Source organism: Cimex lectularius, unplaced genomic scaffold, assembly GCF_000648675.2.
Source record: "Cimex lectularius strain Harlan isolate CLEC.00 unplaced genomic scaffold, Clec_2.1 scaffold280, whole genome shotgun sequence".
In the NCBI taxonomy this organism is placed as follows: Eukaryota; Metazoa; Arthropoda; class Insecta; order Hemiptera; family Cimicidae; genus Cimex; species Cimex lectularius.
The window spans coordinates 194,306-217,851 of NW_019392877.1; the positions used below are offsets into that span (position 1 = coordinate 194,306).

Sequence of the window (23,546 nt, forward strand, 5' to 3'; positions counted from 1 at the left end):
AAATTGACAAGGCAGTCATCAATGGAAGGAGCGGGATCAGATCTCAGCGACCCTGAATTTTATCCCAACCCCCTTCAAAAATATGTTTCTTCGATGGAAGAACACTGGCACACTGGGGGCTCAAATTCATCTTGTGTTGCGAGCCCCCAAAAAATGGAGCCAGGGATAAAATACAATAAGCTGCAGGAGGGAACTCCTCCAGTTCCTGGTATCCGTTGGGAAAAAAATATACCTTTCAATTAATTAAGGTTTTTAGTTGACAGAAAAAACAATAGTTCAAATGGTAGAGCAGCGGCATATCTAACCGAAGATCGAATCCCGCTCATGACACTGACTTTTTTATCTCAACTAAAAACCTTACTTAATTGAAAGATATTAATTGGGCAAGTAGATACATATGTTGCTGATAATTTTTATTTTATTTTAATACACTTATTTTAGAAGTGTCAAGAATTGGTCAAGTGGACCACAGAAACTAGTGAATTTATTTTAGAAGCTTAATTTATTGGGGTCAGGTCCCTTTTTTTTTTCTTTTTTTTTTGAGTAATTACTTTTTTTTAAATTGGTTTTGTTGAGTTTATTACTTTAACGACCCCAAAATGCATCAGCATCAATAAATAAATTGAAGCAGTTCTCTATGTATTTATCCAAATCTATCTTTAAAAAAGAATCAAAAAGGAAGTGGCGTAGTAATTTATATACATTCTGGCCTATGAAAGGCAAAAATTAGTAAATCAAGGCAGATTAGATTTTATCTTTGTTTAACACATCGTTTAAAAATATGTTCAAACCATAAAGGATTTAAATAAATCAAAAGGCACATTGGTTTATATTAATACAACATTTTTTTATCCAACAAACTACCACTGTTGCAATATATATATTAATAAATTATATAGTTACAAAAAATACATGAGAAGTTAAAATTACATTCATCACATCATCCCGATCAGGAAGCAAAAATGCCTAAAAATTAATACATATATTCTTCAAAAAAAAAAAAAAATCACAAGATACGAATATGAGATTTGATTTTCAAAACCAAAAGAAGGCAATAAATATTTTTATTCATTATTTTTTCATAGAGTAAAATTAAAATTTTTAATCTTAAAACTACCTAACTTTTGATTTTGTTTGTAAAGGAAAGAAGTGCAGCGTTAGAATTGAAGTGTTGAATAAAACCAAAAAAATATAATCTCCGTTTTTCTCAAGAAGGTAAAATTTACAGGCGGGAATCATATTTATGTTATTGATGGAATTACTTTTTATTATCATCATATTGCTAAACCATACACAGATACGATACAGTACATAGATTTATTTTCCCAACGAACTGTGCAACTCCCATCGGTGGTGTTGTCCCAGTAACAGGAGCTCGCACAATGAAAGCCAGCACCCTTCTTCTGCATTATAGAGCAGGTCACTGAAATGCAATGCAAATTGTTAGTACTGGACTGGAAACCTTGCAAAGAAAAAGTCCTGATTTGGCCAACTCCAAATCCAAAAGCCACAGATCTTTTATGACAAAACTGATCATTTTTGTCTCATTATAACTGTCAATGGGTCAAAAGGACAATTTAATTTTAAGACTAACATTTAACCACGGTGGTAAAGGTTGATGTTGAATTGTTACAATTGATATAAAGAAAACTAAAAACTATTAAATCAATAATACGCTAATATTTTTATTGTAAAATTTCCTCTTGGGTTCTACAAAGTGATGAACTTGTGGTTGGGTCATTTTCATTCATTTTGATCTATCAGACACTTCAGAATCTCCATCTAGCACTTAAGATCACAAGACTAGTCCAACGAGCCAAAATAAATCATAAAACTACAGATATATAGATGCATATAAAAAATTTTAAAAAAACATAATGGTCATGGTTGATCATCAAAATGATCCAGATTGAGTATTTGTGACAAGAAGTTAAAAATCTACTAAAAATACTTAAAATAAAAATATAAACACCATTTTTTCGATGGTATAACAAGAAATGGTCGAACACTGAACCAAATGTTGGCAAAATTATGCACTCAAAGACAAAAAAAACTGGACAACCATATTTTGTTATTACGTCAAACTATATGAATTTTTATTGTTATATTTACAACATACTTATTGTAATGTAAACCAAATTAAACTCAAACAGAAATTCATGGGTTTAAATCAAATTTATTTACGATGGTTTGAAAGAAAATTCACCAAAACATTAGAAAATCATTTAGTGATAGATTAAAATTTAACTAGCAATTTATTGGTTTTGCTTTTAATAATGCGAATCTCAAACAGTGATTTTATAGTTTAATCATTTCCAATACTTAGCATATACTTGTTGAAATGGGCTATAAAACGCATTTTGGCTTCTCACCATCTTCAGTAATGGATTTGTGTGTTGGCAAAATGGCAAAATAAAAATCCGCCCAACAGACCATAGTAGCCCTCACTACAGGCATACCAAAATGTTCAGAATGACCAAGTTCCTTACCCCGCAAACCTCGAGAGGAAATTTCACAGTAACATTTAAAGTCATTTGCCACTAATTTAATAATGAAATATCTTTTATGTTTACATTGTTGTACTGAAAATAACCTGTAATATTAGCCATTTACTAGAGAATGTCATATTAAAAAAACAATCACTTTCATTGAAGTTTTACTAACTAGACAATGTTTAGTTGTTCAGTATTTTTTCATGTGTACTCTTACAGTGAATTTGTAGTTTGGTTATTTATAATCATTTTTGTTGGCTATCCTCACTGATATGGTCTGCAGATTTGGCAAAGAAACAGAGGAGACAGCACAAAAAGAGTTTTGGGACATACAACGTAACATAGAAGAAATTCAATTACTGAAACCGGGGCTACTAATCAATTTCTTCATTCTATGACTCATCAGTGTGTTGATACAGGGGGATACAATATTCTCAAAGGCACAGTATATAACACACCGAGTATTACATTTTATGTAGGAAACAACATATAACATTAGCTGAGAATTATTTATTAACTGAACATTGTAAGTTGTTCAGAATTTTTTTATTTTTTTTATGTACTAAAACATATGTAAAGTTAGGTCATGGAGGATTGAAAACATGGTAGCTTAACTTAGCAGAACATTGTTGGCACCATTCTACAGACCATGGTTTTGAATCCTACCACTTATTTTTTCATTTCAAAACCTTCAAGAAAAATGTGTTGCTATGAGAGGAACTCATTCAATACATCAATGGCAAGAGCTGGGAACATATAGTAATGTATACAGTATATGGTTTAATTATTTATTAACAATATTGTATATATGGAAATGAAGTCTGTACATACTAGCTGATTACTTCATTAGTTTCACAGGAAAGAAGGACTGTCTATGTCGAAATGTGTTCGGAGAAAAAAATTTTGTTAAAACAAAAAATTGTGCTATTATAATTATGTAACAAAAAATGGTGCTATTATAATTATGTATAAGTTTATATTTGAAAATTGAAATAACAAAATTGTGTAACATGTTACTTATGATAAAATAAGACACATACCTACTACTGAAGATGGATAGAGGCTTATATACATCTGACAGACCAAAATGATCAGAAACGACCAAACTTCAAGTTCATCTATCATTCTGAAAACCTCAAGAAGAAATCTCCCGATAATGCTGAGTGTCATTTGCCACTAATTTAATAATGAAATAAGTATTATGTTTCTATCGATATAGTAAAAATAACATGTAATATTAGCTGAAAAAGAAAAGTGTTAAAACAAGGATGTTTACTGTCACCAATCCTTTTTTCAATGAATATTAACAATTGGGAAAATGAACTGGAAGGAGGAATAAATCCTAGATAACCCGACTGTACTCCAGGATATTATTAATAAACTGTTCCAGAGGTTTGTTTTGTTGAGCCAGCAGGCAAAATACAAAAATTGCATAAAGTTTTAGATCATTTATGATTAAATAAGTCACAAACCTACTACTGAAGATGGATAGAGGTTTAAATCAATCTGACTGGCCGATAGAGTTAAGATAGACAGACTGAAATGATCAGAAATGGCGAAACTTTAAGTTCATCGATCATTCTGAAAATCTCAAGAATAAATCTCCCGATAATGTTCAGTATCATTTAACACTAATTGAATAATGAAATAAATATTATGTTTATATCACTATACTGAAAATAACATGTAATATTAGCTGAGAATCGTTTACTAAATGGGCATTGGAAGTTGTTCAGTATTTTTTTTGTGTATTGAAGGCATGGCAGCTTAATTAGGAAACCTTTGGAGATCTACCGCTCTAAAGGCTGAGCGTTTTAATCCTACCGATGAGATTGATATATTTATTTCAAAATTGTGTATCGTTGAAGTACAAAAATTGTATTAAGTGCTGGGTCATTAATGATTAAATAAGACACAAACCTACTTCTTAAAATGGATAGAAGGTTAAATGCATCTGACTGACCAATACAGCAAGGATAGGCAGACCAAACTGATCTAACATGACCAAACTCCAAGTTCATCACTCTCAAAACCTCAAAAAGAAATCTCACAATAATGTTGAGTGTCATTTACCACTAATTTAAAATGAAATAAATATCACATTTATAGGAAAAATGTAATATTAGTGAGAAAGAAAATGGCTCAAACAAGGATGTTTGCTGTCACCATTGCTCTTTTCAATACATATTAACAATCTGGAAAATGAACTGGAAGGAGGAATAAAGGTCGTAACTGTCAAAATAAACTTCTTATTATATGCAATTGATGTACTCATCGCAGATAACCCGATAAGGAAATGATTAATAGACTGTCTCAGCAGTTTGTTTATGTTGAGCCTGCAGGCGAAATACAAAAATTTCGTAAAGTGCTGGGCCATTTATGATTAAATAAGACCCAAACCTACTACTAAAGATGGGTAGAGGCTTAAATGGATCTGACTTTCCAATACAGCGAGGATAGACAGACTGAAATGATCGGAAATGGCTAATCTGTTATTTCAACACAATGACCACATAAATAATCTACAATAACTTGTTTAATGATCAAGAGAAACGGCCGATTCCAGAAGAAATGCAAAAATTAAAATTACCAATGTATTTAAAGGACTTTTGCAATTTGGTCAAGTGTCCCAGGCAGGATTCGACGACGTTGGTCGCCCACTGGTTGACTTTCGTCTGGGTGTACGCGTTTCCTCCGATGGCATCTTCGATCACGTCCCTGATTATGCTGCTCACCTCGTCGACGACGAACTGCGGCTGAACCGAGAGAAAAATTATGCAACGGCAAACATGAAGGTATGCTGTGAAACAATACCTCTTCTCCGATTTCGTCCATTGGCGTTACGGAACGTTTTCGAAACTGGTTCTCGTTGATATTATCTTCTTAATATATATCCTTGGTACTTAAATATCCACTGTTAGTATCCCAACGTCATGGTAACAGCAGAATTGCATTAAATCTGATGTTACAAGTTTACAACTGTAAGGTTACCACGACCTGCTGCTGCTGCTGCTGCCAACGTTCTATCAATCGCAAACCTCCACCCATGCCCAAACCAGGACAGGATTTTAAATAAGAGTTTTTTGATGCTTTACTCCTTCTCGAATGAAATCCTTGACATCAAATTAAAAAATTTCGATTAATTTGTGTCCAACTTGAACTGTTTAATCTTGCACGAAAAAAAGCATCTCACTTTTTTTTATTATTTATACTTTGCTAATTGTAATATTTTATATACATTAGCATTTTCCATTCTTCTAAAAATAAAACAGAACAATATTACATATTTCAAAAAAAAAAAAAATGTCAACCTAATCAATGTATTCACAATTGGAAGAAAGATGGAGAAATAATAAATTGAGTCAAAATTAACTAAACAAAAGGAAACAATACTGACCAGACTGAGAATAGGGCATTCCTGACTGTCATACATACTAATGGAGAGGCTCCTGTATGCGTGCCCCTCCTGGGGGCTGACTGCAGGAGTAATGTCGCCAGGCTGCAGATTGTGTAGAATAAGTTTCTTTTTTTTCTTCCGAGCATATCGGAACTGCACAATGCGACAAACATGTTAGTGTTGCTGGAATATATTAGAGATGCAACTATTAAATTTTTTAAGCAATTCGAAGATAGTACCAGTATAATCTGTTGCAAAATAGGCAACTATTGCTTGGACGACAAGTAAATGCACAGGAGAATAAAGAACGCTCTTTTATAAATTGACCAAAATGCGTTTTTTTTTTTTTTTTTTTTTTTAATCTAATATTTTTTTCCCTTGATAGAAAAAAATAATGTAAATAATAAAATTTTTTGATATATTCTTACTAGCTGGAGGTAAGTGCCACTAGACAAAAACTCCACTTTACCATTTTATATACAGTATAATGTATACATTTGTAAATAAAATTTTGTTTTGTTCTGTAAAAAATGGAGAGACTGCCTTGTCCAATATGTAAAACCTGTGATGTACAGTTAACGGAGAAAGATATTTTAATTGACTGATCTACAAAGCATAGGGACACAATGCTCCTGTCGAATAGTCTTGCTTATATATTGGGAGATTTGAAAGTAGTAAATAAATCCTAATTGGCTTCTCTTTATCTTTAAATGAGCACATTTAAGTCATGGTAAATAAAGCTCCAAAACTATCATGAGTCATAAAAAGAAACACCATTCATTTCAAATTTTAATTGTGTAAAATTCCTTCTAGAACAACTCACCTTTATACATGACATTAATTATATTTATTATTCACCTATAAACTGTGTCTGTAGATATATACATAACTTAGAAATAGAGGTTTTGTTTAAATGGCTTTCCATTAAGTTGGATTAGCCAAGATAATAATAAATAATGTTTCAAACCTTATAATTTAAAAATTGTTTTAGGTACTGTACATCCATTTATGATGGAGTTCCATCAAAAAAGTACAACGGACCTCGAAAAAGTCAGTACTGTGTACCCTTAAAAAGTTCGTATATTTGTTGTTTATGTTTTGTAAACTGTTTTTAATATGGGATTTAGCCCATCAGCAAATAAACATATAAATAATGCTGGGAATATAAAGATACTTTTTAATTTTTTTACAATCAGCAAATCTATTAAATCAGTTATTGGCCACATTAAATTTTAAAAATATTCCTCAGTTATGCCTAAGAAACCAGCAACTTTTTTTTTGCATTTCTTCTTACAAATATGTACTACATCAGGGGTAGCCCAAATATCAGAATAATCCACAATTACCTCGAGGAACATCAAGTACATTGGGGTGAATGCTAAAAAGATTATTACATTTTTATTTATTGTGTTTTTGTGCATACGTTTGTTATTTGTGTTATTTTATCCTCAATTCACAAGGCCTTGACTCACTAGTGTACAATAAACATGTAATTTATTGTATCTTTCTCCTTCACCTTTTGTGAAAAGGTTTTCAGTGTTAACATTAAAATAAAATAATTTATAATATAAATGTATAAACTTCTGATCAGTAAGTACAAAAACGTCTTGTTCTTATATATATTTGATGTTAAATTGGCCAAAATTAAAATGTATAACATATATTTTTGTAGATCACTGAAGAAGTTACAGTAAAGTTCCAAAAGCTAGGCGAAAATTTAAAATTAAAAATATCTTTCTTTGACCACATCCCCGATTTTTAAATAAACCAAGAGAAAGATGTCTGCATAAGTTGGTCAACAAATCTACAGAACACCACAGATCATATTCCATCCTTTTATATTATTATTCCTTTAATGTTAAACAAATATTTAAAAATTTAATAAGAAAATGGTTCATTATTCCAAGACTTATTCACATTTAATAGTCCCATCCCCAGGAATCGAGTTGTTTATTATCCCAAGCCACTGTGGTAAATTCTGTCAATATCAACAATATCATGTGAACTTTTTTTATTAAAAACATCCAAGCCTCTATTTTCTTTGACGCCTTAGCTGTTTTCGCTCCACAGTATACTTGAGTTCTCCATATTGAATTCCAAATAATTCCTTTATTGTCTTACAGTAGCTCTATTTTGTCACTTTCCTTGGACTCCCAATCTGCTCATCGCCTTCAAATTGCTTATCATTCCTGCATTAGATACTGTTATGATTTCAAACCAAGGGATCATATTTCATCCAATATTGATGGCTTCAGCAACCTTAAAATTCTAAACAGTTATAAACTTAGAGTTTTAATATATACATATATTTAAAAATAAATCAAATAAATGTCTTCAATATCTATCAACTATTTTCCCTCATTCCTTATCCAGACGCACCAATCACATCCCAAGCCTTCAACGTTCTTCTAAACCTTTAGCATCCTTCGGAATTGCAGGGTCAAGACTATGGAATTTGCTTCCTTGGGAAGAAGTTTTGCTTCCTCGCCAGCTTCTTTCAGTTTCTTGGCATTTGAGTTCTTAAAAACAACACAAATCATCTTTTCTTCCTTCTTTATTTTCTGTTTCATTTTTTCATCTCTTGCTGCTTTTCTTTCATAATGTGTTTTCATCATTCCATTATAAATAATTAATATTTGAAATTAATTAAATAATTAATATTGTCATTATTATTAATTTTAATTTTTAAGGGCGTTTTAACGGCTAAGGTCATTTCACGCCCTAACGTCCAAACCTTCTATCTTAGGTTAGCTATATCCCTTCTGAGTGCTATAAAGCTCTGACACCAAACATTCACTCGTAAATTAATTTATCCTATTGCCATCCAAAGTTTTAATTTATCCTTTTAAAATTCTTAATTTGGGATGCCAAATGTATGCAAAAATCCCATTTTAAATTACATATAATTTTTTTTTTAAATTAGAATTTTGAATTTTTGTTCCATAATTTAAACATTTCCCATAGGCTTGTATGGCTAATATTAATAATAATGTTGACAGACTAGTAACAGTCTCAGCATGAGTATAGGTTCATCCTTAAACTTTTATTCTTCCATTCAAATATGATAGAACTAATGCTACATAACAATAATAAGAAACAAAAACACACTTTTTTTTTCTTTTTTTTGTGAGGAGCTGACTTTCTTATTTAAATTGCGATTTTTGGGCATTGCAGTTTATTACCCCGCAATTTGTATATTCTTCCATTTCATATTTCTGCTCCGGCAGCCTCAAAAATTAAAAAAAGGAAGAAATCTTGCACGCACAGCTCTCATTCAAACATTAGCAGGCAAACATTCAATGGTATAACAATTTGGTAAAAGGACTAAATCTCATTATAAATTCCAATAAATTTGAGAAAGCTGAAAAGTGCTCTTCGAAAGGAACAATGGGGACCCAGTAACTCCTATAAATCACTCGAAAGGTTGAGCCTTTGCCTAAAGGGTTGCAAAGTGGGACAGTCGACCAAAATATCTCAGAATGATACGTTCTCCACTTTGCATACATCGAGAACAAGTTGCTAATTAAAAGCCTATTATGGATTAGCCTGATGTGACCTATTCACAATCTAGAGAGAATCACAAGTTCTTTTCTCTCAAGTTCCTCAGCTGGGCATTTATGTACAACTGGCTTAATTTCTTTCATACTATCTGTACAGACATTCAATCTTGCCGCCCACTTTCATTTGGTAATGTTTTTAACATAAACTATATCATCTGGGCGGAGAGGAAACTGATCTCTTTGTGGAAGGTTTGCAGCGTTCCTTGCCTGTTGATCAGCTTTTTCATTTCCAGAAATGCCGACATGACTAGGAACCCAAACGAATACCACATGTTTGTTAAGTGTTCTGATTTCATAGAGATATTTGTGAATTTCTAAGATGTATGGGTCAAACGAGAAATTATTTTTGATGGCTTTGAGACTACTTTTCGAATCAGAGAAAATAATGGCATTACAAATTCCTTGCAATTCCTTTATAATGCTCAAAGATCTTCTGATTGCATGAAATGTATATTTTATTATTATTGCTTTTATTATTTTATTATGTTTATAAAACTTAATTTATTTCTTAAGTTTTAATACTTATAAGCCCCAAACATAACTTATGTCGGGGTATGGTGTCGTTTATTCGCAATAAAAAGTGTTTTTAGACATTCAAAGAAATACAATACAAACATCCTTGAAAAATTAGGTCTTATTTTTGTACTTTGTACTGAACAAGGGAAACAATAGCTCGATTTTCTTCTTCTTTTTTTTTTTTTTTTTGAACGTTTGACTGTTCAGAAATAAAAACTTGTTTTACCATGAAGATTTCAACTCGAATTTGAATTTTCGAAAATTCCGCTAGAGTAATATCTGCCATTTATGGATTTGGGCTGGTGTTATTTAAAAAAATAGAAATATATTCCAGTCAACTAGGAATAGGTGAAAAAATTGACAAAAAAAAAATCACAACGAGCCGGGAGGAGGAAATTTTCCCATCGATTTTTACGATTTCAAGGTCAGGCTGCGTATTTCAAAGGCTTTGGAGTTGACTGTAATTGTCTATTTTGTCCATTCATGTTACAAGGTTCGAGTTAGATTTCCATTACATTCCTGTTTCTTCTTGCTTTTAGTCGTAGTCATATCTCGTCTTCATTACTGAAAACATGTCGATGAAAGCCGTATGCGTACTCAGCGGTGAGACCGTCAAAGGGACCGTGTTTTTCGAACAAAAAGTAAGTTTGGAAGGATATGAGTTAGAAATAAAATTATTTTAAATAATTACTGTCGATTTTCAGTCGCCAGATTCCGAGGTGACGGTCACCGGCGAGTTGACCGGCCTCTCGAAAGGCCTCCACGGTTTTCACATCCACGAATTCGGCGACAACACAAACGGTAATTTTTAATTTTCTCCTTCAAATTTATTATAATTTTATAATAATTCGATAGAAATTGTTGCACCTTTTATCGAAGATATTTGCCTTCTCAGCAGCACGATTGGAAATGGTAATGATCAGAGACCGGATTTTTATGCAGTAAAAATTGCCAAAATATTCAGTTGAAAGCCCTGAAATATGCAATAATGTGCAATATTAATACGTTAAAATATGCAATGATATGCAGTAAACAAGTTTTTTTTTTATTATCAAAGTAACTTTAAACCGAAATGTAAATAATTAAATGAAATAGATATTAAAACTTATTTAAATTAGTTAATATTTATGTAAGGTATTGGTTGAAATGAAAAAGTTAGTGTCACGAGTCGGATTCGAACCCACGACCTACGTCTCAATACGCCGCTGCTCTAACTGCTTGAGCTATTGTGACAGTGGTAGAGTAGTGCCGTATTGAGCTGAAGGTCGTGGGTTCGAATCCCGCTCATGACATTAACTTTTTTATTTTGACCAATACCATACATAAAGATTACCTAATTGAAAGAAGTTATTTGATCAATCGTACTATGAAATATAATGGATTAAAATTTTTTTAATGAGGGTATTTCAACTCTGAGATTATTTGAACCCTCGAGGTGTCGGTGTTTTTGAAAAAAGCCCATTTGAAGTCTGTTGGGTTCGAATGGAGGGCTGCTGGATTTGAACCAGGGACCTTTACAGTGATGAGCGTTGTTAACCTAAACTGTTGCGGTCACCGACGCCCCCTGGAGTTTATTTACATTTAACAAAAATATTTTCTCATTTATATGATTAAATTATATATTTTATACTAATGGAGTCTAATTAATGTTAATAAACAAGTACTTGTCTAAATTGTCTTCCGTAAAATTGTGCCTATGGTTACTTAAAATTTGTGTGAATATTGAATATTGAAATAAGTCCTAAGAAGGGGTTTTCGTTGTGGCCTGTTTCAGTTTTTGAATTAAACCAACTTTTCGTCAACTTAATTTTTTTTACAGAACATTTTTATCCTTTCCCCGAAAACCGTATTTTAAATATTTTGCACAATAAATGCAACTTTAGGTAAAAATCCTTCATATTTGGGATATTGTTCAAATATGCAATTTTATGTGATATTCATCAAATATGCAAAAATATGCTCTATAAAATTTAACCTACAGCTTCCTAGATACATGATTCAGATAGAAAATTGATTTCCTCGGTTGTATGTGGTGGCAAACAAACTGCATAAAAATCTGGTCTCTAGTAATGATCGTTGATTCCAACCGGCTCTTTTGGAAGCCAAATTCTTTGGGCCATTTCACAATGTTACAAAAATAATTTTTATTATTATTTAAATTGGTTTAAATTTCTAAGGGAGTAGAACCAGAATTAATAACCAAAAAAACTACTCTATCCACTGAGATTTAGTTTTTATAATACAGGGTGACAAACTTTGCCGGTGATTTCACACAGTGACAAAAAGTTCATATGGACCCTGGTATTACCATTTCTTAGATATTCAACATTTTCTAGTACCATGGATTAGGTTTAGAACAAAGGGGGAAACAAATCGTACAATTGTGTGTAAACGGACCTTGTTGTCAACACATGGAGTGCTTGTACAAGAGCAATTTTATGATGGAAGTCTTTTGTCTGTGGCTTTAAACTAAGAAGTATTGAGTCCATCCTATTTTAAGACATAGATTCACAAATAGTACATTTGTTACTCTCTACCCAAAAGTATTTGATTATGAACCAAAATTTTTCAATTATTTTGGAATGTCCATTAACTCGTGACGATTTTTTGCACTTGATTAGGGGCGATATTTTATCAAGACCTCAGTGTGTGAGGGCATCCCGCCAGAAAAACAAAACACTCGTCATAAAGCATAGAAAATGTTGACATTGCAGAACAAGAATACGTCAACTTTTAAAAATACATTAGAGAACAAGCTAAATGGTCCAGGCATTAGACAAGATTAAAAAAAGCTTCAGAACTTCCTCATCATGCTACAATGCTGAACTGTTCGACAGTAAAACCACTTGAAAGTGAAGAACGTGGTGGTTGATGAGTTGTAGCATTTGTGGTGGTTGTTACAGACATGAAGGAATAATAAATATATTAACCATTACACTCTATGTCCCATATGGCAGGTCTTTTTTTTTGTCAATCAGGAGAAAAAGAATATTCTCTGGTAAAACGTGTGTTGGGCTTAATCGCGTGTCACTATGTGTAAGCTAGTAAACTTCAGTATTTCTCTAACACTTCATGTTTACTAGGCCTTTGGGTTGTGGTTAGAAAACCCCATCCTCCTTTTCTGACCACAACCCTAATCCACGAGACTATTATAGAATAAAGGTTGGTTGATCACACAGAAGATACTATTAGATTCAGCAGGATTGCTTCTCTTCACTATGCACTTATACAACATTTTATTTTATTTTTTCAATGATACAGGATGTTACATGGTCTGACTTGAAGGATTCACTTTAAAAAAAAAAAAATTAAAAAATGTAGTACAGTGCCACCTGAACAGGGTTTAGACAGTCTTGTCTCTTTCCTGAGATGTTAACAGTTTTGTGATTTTAGCCTAAAAATCAGATTTTTAAAACCTAAAATTGTAATTTTTCAACCTTAGCGTCATTAAAATTCAAATCTGATCTTTATTTTGCAAACTACATTTAATTTCCCACAAGATAAAAATATTTTTGTTGAAAAATTTGCGCTTCTGAATACACCATAACCACTGAGAGAATAATTGGTGGCAAAACCGATGATATTTTGGAAATAATCAATTGTGGTTCATGCAATGACTCATCAGAATTTTCGGGGATTTCACCAAAGTTGCTTTATTTTGTAAATATTCCAACGACATACTCACTTTCACTTTTTTTTTGTTTATAATTTTTGTTAGTGAAATCCCATTTTTTGCAATTTCCCAATTGCAAGATTAAAAACACGATATTGAACCCAAGGAGAGGAGCAACAAAAGAACATTGTATATATATCATGTTTTTAATAAAAAAACATTTATCAGTGGTAACAAAAATTATATTTATTCTTCTCATTAAAGTAAAATTACAGTGAAAATGAAACTTCATTAAATTATTCATTTTTGCAAACTAACTGATGACTTGAAAAATTTTGTTTTCTGGGACGGAAAATTTAATATAGTTTGTGAAATACAGGTTAGATTTGTAGTTCAATGAATCTAAAGTTTAGAAATTACAATTTTGTGAAAAAAAGCTGATTTTAGACTAAAATAACAACAATGTTAATATCTGAGGAAAGTGACAAGATAGAAACCTCATTCTGGTGGCACTGGACTAAGTTTTTAGTGTATTACATTTAACTTCACTATTTTTCATGGTCCGCTTGACCAATTAATTAAGGTTTTAAGTTGAGATAAAACCTTAATTAATTGAATTACATTTAACTTTGTAACACATTATATACTGTTTTCATCACAATTTTACTCATAGCTCTTGAACTATTTATTTTGGGGAAATAAAAAAAAAACTGAAAATTGGCAGCCTTCTAGCTCGTTCAATAAAAAATAAAAAATAAATCCTTCTTCTAAAAACTGCTGAGTTAAAATTTGTAAAAAAATATATATTTATTTAGTAGTCATAATTTACCATATTATTTTATTTAAATTAAACATGCTTTTTACATAAGGTTTTGATTGAGATGAAAAAAGCAAGTGTCACCAACGTGACCCACAACCCACGAACTTGACCTATCAAGACTGATCCACTCGGACCCCAAAAATTATGAAAACATTGAAAAAGAGGGAAAATTGAAAACATTGTAGGTTGAGATGAGGAGTTGGTGTCTGAGCAGTTAGAGCAGCGGCTTATTGAGCTGAAGGTCATGGGTTCAAATCCTGCCTGTGACACTTTTAACCTTAGAAAAAAAAAAATTAATTGGGATGCTCTTTCATTTTTATTACTTAACACTTCGCCAGTTTTTGAATGAGCAAAGAGGAGTGCAAATGCTTTCTTTTCTTCTGAGTTTTCTGCCTTCCCTTCGCCCACCTCTCCTGTGTGAGCATACATGGCCTCATTATTAATCATCTTGTATTAATCCTGTTTGGCTTGATTTGTTTGTTTTGACCTGAGAAATAATAAAGTGTTGCACAACTTACTAACACAGTTTTGTAAATTGAATTTATACTTTGGCATAATTTTAGTAATTTTCCGAGATTCTGCGTTAGTAATGAAGTGCTGGTTTTGTCTAAACTGACAAATCTTGTGGGCCTCATTTTGTAAAGGCACCCCAAATAGAATTTTTTTCCTCTCCCTGCACCAAGTTGGTTGATAAGTCTTAATGAAGTAACATAAATAATGTTTATGTGTTAAATGTCTTACAGATAGACTGCTTAGTTGACATGTCTCCTAAGCCTTTGATGGTGGGCTAAACCCACTTTAACTGTTTCTGTTATGTGAGTTCTATATTTTATTCTGCAAGAAATTTAAGAATTACTGTGTTGGAGTGCTGGGTACATCTCTACTAGAATTGTCATATAAGTTGCTCAACTAATAATGACTTTGAGGCCAGGCGATCTTTATAATCTGATTGTAAATATAACTTTACGTTTTAATTAATAAATTCATGGAGGGGGCTTGTACAGCACCTTCCAAGATCAAGGTCAAGAGCTATTTTGTTATGAACTTGTACTACATTTGTGTTTCACCGTTGTTGGTTGCCAAAATATTTTCCCCTGAAAAGGGGTTCAGCCTCTATCTGATAGTGTAATGTGACCTTATAGAAACTGCATATCTTGTTTTTAATCACTGCCCATTTTATTTTTGTTTTACATGAGTCCGTTAAATAGGCAGTCAACAAGCCATTTAAAGTGCTTGTTTTTGTCCTGTTTCACATTAAACATTATGTCATTTCTTTTATTTTCAAATTTTACAATAAGTTAATTCATATTTGCTTAGTGGTCAAAATTGACTATATTGATCATTCCTATTAATTATTCTTTTTATCTTAGGTTTTTGGTTGAGTTGAAAAATTAGTGTCACGAGCGGGATTCAAACCCTTTGACACAATACACAATTTTACAATATGCCAGTAATTAACTTATATTTAGTAACTAGTGTGGAAAAAAATACTATCGAGATTATTTATTCGCTAATATTGAAGAAAAAAAGTCCTTAACATTGATTACTTAGCACATGTATATTATAATTTTAGTTTGCTTTTGGTTCATATTAAAATTTTGTGGGTAATTATTCAGAAATCGTGAGATCTGGTGTGATGTAGGTTTCAGAAAAACATTTTCTTTATCGTGTCAACGTTTCGATATTTTTTTGAGATTATCTTCAGGGCCTGGGATTTACAAACATTGTTTAAATTTAACAAATACATGTAGGACGTGGAAAAAAGTGAATTTATACAATGTAAAAAAAATTTTTTTATATTCAAAGTATTTCTACTCACTCTTTGTGGGTAATATTAATTTTAAAAGATTTCCTCCTAAAGCCTGTGGTGTCATTGGTAGTTTTGATCATTTTGGCCAGCCCTGGGTAGACTCATACCCCATCCCTAAAAGGTCCGGGATTTGGTCGGCTCACGTGTCCTCCATAAACCTCTTGGACTTGTTCACAAACCCCAAGATTTTGGACCATTTAATCTCGGGGAGTGATTTGGTGATGTCCTCTCCTTCAAAGATTTCGAATCTAAACCTAGCATACCTATGACACTCTGCGAGGTAATGCCTTGCCGTTTCTTCTTTTATTTTGCAGAAGCGGCAAAAGGGATCTGGTAGGATACCCATTATGAAGAGGTGTCTTCTCAGTGCTCCGTCAGAATACCTATCAGCCTCCTAATTCCCTTCCTTGAGATAGAGAATAGCCATTTCGATTCTGCTGGTTTCATCGCCTTAACAAGCTCTTTTGATTGCCTTTGACCGGGGGATAAATTCCACTCCCTAAGGAATTGTTTCATGCCCCAGCTATTGATACTCTCCTTCGCTGAGCTCATAGAGTGAGGTAATACCGATTGTGGCCCGACAAACGCAGTATTAGAACCTTCTTTGGCTAGGCCATCCGCCTTTTCATTGCCATTGTGTCCTTTATGTGCTGGTATCCAAATAAGGGTCACCTTATTCTCAAACCTGAAAGAGATCCTATTGATAAGATCTGTAGTTTCCTCCACCAAGGTGATGTCTCCAAGATTTGTGAGGTTGACAAATCTTTTTGTAATGCCCTAAGACTAGCCTGACTGTCAGAAAAGATTTTAATATCTTTTCCCTTAATTTTATTTTCCATAAGTGTCATCAATGATACTATTTGTATGTTGTTGGTTCATTGGTTTTGTGTATTTTATTTATTATGATCCTTTTTATAAGTTAGTGAAATGTGTTCTGTTTTATCTTTTTGTTTTGGAGACCGCAGTTGTTAGTTGTTTGTGAGCGTCAAACTTGGCTCAAAGACGTCGTAGTTGTGGGTTCTGAAAGTTTCTTTAGTCTTTTCTTTTTATTATTCTGCCCTGGCTAGTATGGAAATCATAAGCCATTAAAAAAAATCTGTTTGCTCATAAAATTAGAGAGTGAGAGTTAAGCACATAAGAGTTATAAGCAAAAGGGGTTGAGATGGGGAGTTGATGTCCAAGTGGATCGAGGTCACGATAGCTCAGGTGGTAGAGCAGCGGCGTATCTAGGTCGTGGGTTCGAATCCCTCTCGTGCCATTAACTTTTTTTCATCTCAACTAAAAACCTTAATTAATTGTCATGTATTAATTGGTCAAGCGGACCACGAAAGTAGTGAATGAAGTTATAAGCAAAGTGAGACTGGCACAAACCACAGATGTTGGCCAAAGACTGAAACATATCTGATAAAACCAAAATGATCGGAAACAACCAAGTTACAAAATTAATTCTGTCAGTAAAATTGCTTAGTCACTTCTTTAATTGATTCAAGGTCAATGTAGTGCCACACTTATCCTTATCTTTTTTTTTTTTTTTATTTAAGAAATAATTGTGTCACACATAATCCTTAGATTTAAAAAAAGATTTATTTCATAATAAATAAATAAGTTTACATATTTTAATACAAGATAAGTTAATGACCAACTAGATGTCTATATCTATTTTAGGTGTTGTGTTTATGTTAATTTATGGGAATGAATGTAATTTATTTCATTTGTCGCCGAGAATCGAATCCTGATTACACGACATTTGAAAAATGGCAAAAAGGAAGGAAAATTCGAAAGGTAGGTTGAGATGGGAAGTTAGTGTCCGAGTGGATTGAAGTCACGATAGCTTAAGTGGTAGAGCAGCGGCATATTTAGTGTGACACTTCGCGTGGGTTCGAATCCCGCTCGTGACACTAACTTTTTCATTTCAACCAATACCATACATAAAGATTAATTAATTGAAAGAAGTTATTTGGTCAATCAGACCACGAAATATAATGGATGTAATTTATTAGTGTGTGGTGATTAGTGACTGTTAATCGATAATTATTCAGAAATCGTGAGATGAGGTGTGGTGTGATGTAGGTTTCAGAAAAAGATTTTCTTTATCGTGCCAACGTTTCTTTCTTTATTGAGATCATCTTCAGGGCCTGGGATTTACAAACATTGTTTACATTTAACAAATACATGTACAATGTGGAAAAAGTGAATTTATACAATGCAATATATATTTTTTATATTCAATCAAAGTATTTCTACTCACTCAAAGTGTTTGTCTTTTGTGCAATTGTGCCATTCTTGCGTGTCATTTTGAGAGTGCCAGAGAGATTAACGTATACATAGATAACATACATATATCATTACATTACATTCCACACATTAAATATTTTTCACCACGATAAAGAAAATGTTTTTCTGAAACCTACATCACACCAGACTGCATCTCACGATTTCTGAATAATTAACTAATTTATTAGTGTGAAAGGAAGGAGTTGTTTAACTTCACCGTGAAGATTATCAAGTATGAGCGTATTATATCTGGAGAGTAAAATAAGTTAATGGAGTGGGTTCAACCTCGCCCCAAGGAATATCAAGTATTCTGGGGGAGTGAATGTAACCAGAATTCGAAGTTTGTGGTGAAGGATATATTATGGATTGTATGTTTTATTCAGTAATTGACCACCTGAGGTGCAAATGAGAAGCTAGCATTTTAGGATATCGACTTAGTTTTCATATGAAAGCAAGGTCAGTAACCAGATCGACCGTAAAATGGCTGCAAAGTGCATGTGAAAGACGAGAAAGAAAAATACAAGTCAGCCGGCTATGACCTCAGTTGTTTGTCTGCCCTAAACTTCCCACATTATTATTTAATATGAGATGTGCTTAGTCATCTTAGATGGTATGGCATAATTTAGCTATTGTAACCATTATTAAGAAAGAACATTTTCCCTTTCATTTATTATAAATATTGAATTTTTCATTGAGAATTATTCTCAATTTTGTTTGTTAGGTTGCACAAGTGCTGGTCCTCATTTTAACCCCAAGAACAAAGAACACGGTGCCCCTACTGATGAAGTTCGCCACATCGGTGATCTTGGGAACGTGACTGCCGGTGCTGATGGAAAGGCCAAGGTTTCCTTAACCGACAAATACATTTCACTCTGCGGGCCAATGAGCATCGTCGGAAGAACAGTCGTTGTAAGTAGTCTTTCTACAAATTTCACCCTACTAGTTGCACAACAATTATTTTGTGTACCAACATAAAAAAAACCTCTCGTAATCCTCATAAATCCTTAACGAATCAAAATTTATAGGTGCACGCCGATCCGGACGATCTTGGAAAAGGAGGGCACGAGTTGAGCAAATCAACTGGAAACGCTGGAGCCCGATTGGCCTGTGGAGTGGTCGGAATAACAAAAGCATGAAATAATGGGAACTTAACTTTTATCAGAAATATAAATAAAATTGAACAAGAAAGAAATTCAAAATTGTAGCAATAAAGTTTAGAATTGTGATTAAAAAGTGTTTTACCAATTAGTTATGAATAAAATGCGAGCGTTGCACACCTCATCATGGTCGATTCATTAAATTTTATGTTGGTCCATACATTGTTGTGAAAGCTACATTCACTGTTTAGCAAAAAATGAATACATTTTACTGTTTTTGTTAATTAATTTTTTAAAATAAATATTTGTATATTTTGGTCTCATTGTCATATTTATTAAATAGAATACATAAGGCTCACTGATATATTATCCTCATGGACTCTTATATTTTATTTGTCGAAAGGTCCATGCTGACCAAGACGATCTCGGTAAAGGAGGACACGAGCTGAGCAAATCAACTGGGAACGCTGGAGCAAGGCTAGCATGTGGAGTTATTGGAATAACAAAGTTATAAAGACCAAATAAAAAAGTGACATAAGTTAAACAAATATAATTTATATAAATTTATTGTAATGTACACATTAATATAAACAATTGAGTATAAGGCAATCATATGATGATGTAACCTATAGTGTTGTTGAGATCGCTAATTAATAAACGTGGACCATTCCATATATAAATCTGTATTTTGTTAAGTCATTTATCAGTAAACAAACATTACAAAAGCTGGATACCCCCTGAAACATTTTTTCTTAATAATTACAACTATGATCGAGCAGTTTCAGAAATTTCAACCTGTAATTAAAAAGACAAACATAATACATATTTACAGTGTCCTTTTTACATGGCCTGGATGAACGAACCAATGACGCTATTAAAAAGAAAAAGTGTTTCATATTTTTTAGTCTAGTTTCAAGTTTTTACCTTTTTTTGGAGAAAAATTATACAGGGTACCTCAGGCCAGTTCACTTCAAAATGTGTGGTGATTGACTGTTAGTCGATGATTATTCAGAAATCGTGAGATGCAGTCTGGTGTGATGTAGGTTTCAGAAAAAGATTTTCTTTATCGTGCCAATGTTTCAATCTTTATTAAGATCATCTTCAAGGCCTGGGATTTACAAACATTGTTTAAATTTAACAAATACATGTAGGATGTGGAAAAAAGTGAATTTATACAATGCAAAAAATATATTTTTTTTTATATTCAATCAAAATATTTCTACTCACTCAAAGCGTTTGTTTTCTGCATAATTATGCCATTCTTGTGTCGTGTTGAGAGTGCCAGTGAAAATGTTTTTCTGAAACCTACATCACACCAGACCGCATCCCACGATTTCTGAATAATCACTTCAAAATGTCAAATTCAACCCTATACATCCTGATACATCATTTTAAAGAAGTTTTTAAGCTGAAAACGATGGTGCAATCAAATTTTAAATTGGTCAAAAAATGAAAAAGTTATGGCAAAAAGGCAAATGGTTTGCTATTTATTAATCACATTTCATGTTCGAACTGCCTGCTTGGCATAAAGATGCAAAGATGTGCTCTTTTTAACCACTCTTCATCAGTGCTCAGAGCGATAGAATCAGGAGAGATGGATAGTCAAGCGTTTTCTATCCTTTGCTGCAGTTCTGAGGTTGATGGGTTATGATTGGAATAGACACTGTTTTAAGCCAAATGGAGTTAAATTGGGTTACCGAGGAGGCCAACAGATCAGAACATGAGGTCATCCACCTATCCTGGAAATACAGTACAAGTAACGTCTCACCTGCAAAGAATTGTGTGCGGGGCATCTATCAAGCTGGAGAATCATTCGTTGTCTTTGCTGTAGAGGAACATCATATAATAATGTTGGTAAAACCTCCCTTAGGAAATTATTTTAGTAGAAATAAAGCCTAATTAATTTATTTTCAAGAAATCCACACCACAAGTTGACACTGTGCACTACCTGATGATGACAAGACTATGGAATTGTCAGGTTTTCCTCTGCCCACATTCGAAAATTCCAATGGTTTAGTTAGTATGCCATTAGAGGTGAACTTGGATTCATAAGTCCATTGGATGTACGGAAGAATATTTTCTTCAGCCTCCCAAATTGACATTTGTGCAAGGAACGGTTAGATGCCTGTCATAAATAGAGTCTCTAGACAAGATGAGAGCGATACGGCTTAAAAGTCCAGAGTACATCTCTAAATTTATTTTTTGAAAAACCTAAAACCCTTCCAACATTTTGGAGAGAGGAATTCAGATTTTCGTGAACAGAGTAAAATATTCAGCACCTCGTCAAAATTACACTGCCAATTTCTTTTCACCACAACTTTATCATTTTTTGACCAATTTAATATCAGATTACACCATTGTTTTCACCATAAAAAATTCTTTAAAATGATGTATAAGGTTGCATTTGAAATTTTGAAGATGAAATGGGCCTGAGGTACCCTGTACAATTTTTCTCTATAATTTGAAACTAGACTAAAAACTATTAAACACTTATTTTTTTTTTTATAGCGTCATTGGTTAAAGAGAATTTCATCCGGGACACCTAAAAACGACACCCTGTATATAGATTTAGCCAGTTTTCAAAAAGGATACGTCCAAAACAGAATGTATGTCTGTAACAAGTAAGTTAAGGTAAATAATGGATTATTTCGAATACAATGTGTCTTGTTAGAATGCTGATAGAACCAGTGATTTAATAGAAAGAAAAAGGATACAAATAAACCCCCGAAGAATCCATTTGTCAAAATGACTCTCCTATTTACAAAATATTTTCTCCACTGTGAGCCTGCTTTCAGCATCAGGAGACCCTAGAGTTAAAATGTAAAAAAAAATTAATTAGCTAAAGACTCGAATTTAAGCCGAGCAATGTCAACACACCCAAAGCCCGAGTACAGCGAATACATAAAAGCCGAATCCATAAAAACCAGTGAGTCCAAGCAGGCCTGCCGTGCTGCCGGACAGAGCAGCCATCGACGTCCTGCAGTACTCTACGACCGCTGAATTGTTCCTCAATGCTAATTCACTGTACGCAATCATTTCTAAAAGAAAACTTCCCTTAGTGTTCACTATTAGTTATTAACTTTAATTTAGTATTCACCAAACTGTCAAAATTACTAGATTAACTACTAATTGTGTAAAATATTAGAAAATCATAACTCGTACATTTACTATACATTCCAATACAAAAACATGCATTTCTCACCTCCTCCTTTCTCAAGTTTAGTCTTCACTCGGCCTACGACCATTTTTTTAAATGTAAAACCTGGTTGTACAATCAATTAAGGAAATAAATAAAGGAACTTAAAAATTAACACTTTTGAGTCGTTGGAAGGTTTAAGTCGTGTTATTTCAAAATGTCATTTCAACTGTGCACGACGGTTTCAAAAGGAAAAGATAAATGACGTCATTGAAGTTTAACTTTACAAAAACAAGACTGGCTTTTTCATTTCAACCAATACCTTACATAAAGATTAATTAATTGGAAGAAGTTATTTGGTCAATCGGACCACGAAATTTAATGGATTTTCTAAAAATAGCTAAATATTTAGATGCAAGTTATTTATTTTATTTTTAAGGTATAAATAAGCCTTAAAGCCCCCTAACATGTACACATCTTAGAAATAAATTTTGTTTATTAAACAAATTAAAATAATAATAATAGCAATAAAATGTAAAACATATAGTAAAAATGTACAAAACAATAATATTTTAGTGTAATTGTAACAGCCTGTATTATTTGTTTTATGTAAAGATTTTTTTGTTTAAAATTATTTTGTAAACAACTTTTGTAAGAAAGTGTATTATATTTATATTTTACGTAAGAAAATTTTTGTTAAATTGTAATAAGAAAATGACAAGAAAGTGTGCACAATACAACTGAACAGACTCAAGTCCATGCACTGTGTTGTTTATAAGAATTGATCAACTTTTTTGGAAAACAGATCTACTTCATAGAGATAATATAATG

The 23,546-nt window shown here is 32.7% G+C and overlaps 3 protein-coding genes across 4 annotated transcripts; 1 reads left to right on the forward strand and 2 right to left on the reverse strand.

Moving 5' to 3' along the window:
• Positions 1-859: 859 nt before the first annotated feature.
• On the reverse strand, positions 860-5,520 carry LOC106672516 (dynein light chain Tctex-type 1-like). The gene is made up of 3 exons (XM_014404034.2): positions 5,307-5,520; positions 5,083-5,248; positions 860-1,423 (listed from the first exon to the last, which is right to left on the reverse strand). Exons 1-3 carry the CDS (start codon positions 5,325-5,327, stop codon positions 1,275-1,277), a joined length of 336 nt encoding a protein of 111 aa, XP_014259520.1. The 5' UTR covers positions 5,328-5,520; the 3' UTR covers positions 860-1,274.
• Positions 5,521-10,402: 4,882 nt separating this feature from the next.
• Positions 10,403-20,259, forward strand: LOC106672504 (superoxide dismutase [Cu-Zn]). Of its 2 annotated transcripts, none has more exons than XM_024228979.1 (4): positions 10,403-10,606; positions 10,670-10,766; positions 19,204-19,391; positions 19,983-20,259. In XM_024228979.1, exons 1-4 carry the CDS (start codon positions 10,538-10,540, stop codon positions 20,091-20,093), a joined length of 465 nt encoding a protein of 154 aa, XP_024084747.1. In that variant the 5' UTR covers positions 10,403-10,537; the 3' UTR covers positions 20,094-20,259. The 2 variants fall into 2 exon arrangements, with proteins under 2 accessions (XP_024084747.1, XP_014259499.1); XM_014404013.2 differs by lacking the exon at positions 19,983-20,259 and adding an exon at positions 19,508-19,900.
• LOC106672505 (ER membrane protein complex subunit 6) lies at positions 20,128-22,922 on the reverse strand. The gene is made up of 5 exons (XM_014404017.2): positions 22,782-22,922; positions 22,457-22,617; positions 22,294-22,386; positions 22,172-22,191; positions 20,128-20,260 (listed from the first exon to the last, which is right to left on the reverse strand). The coding sequence occupies exons 1-5, from the start codon at positions 22,822-22,824 to the stop codon at positions 20,230-20,232; spliced, it is 348 nt and encodes a 115-aa protein (XP_014259503.1). The 5' UTR covers positions 22,825-22,922; the 3' UTR covers positions 20,128-20,229.
• Positions 22,923-23,546: the final 624 nt, after the last annotated feature.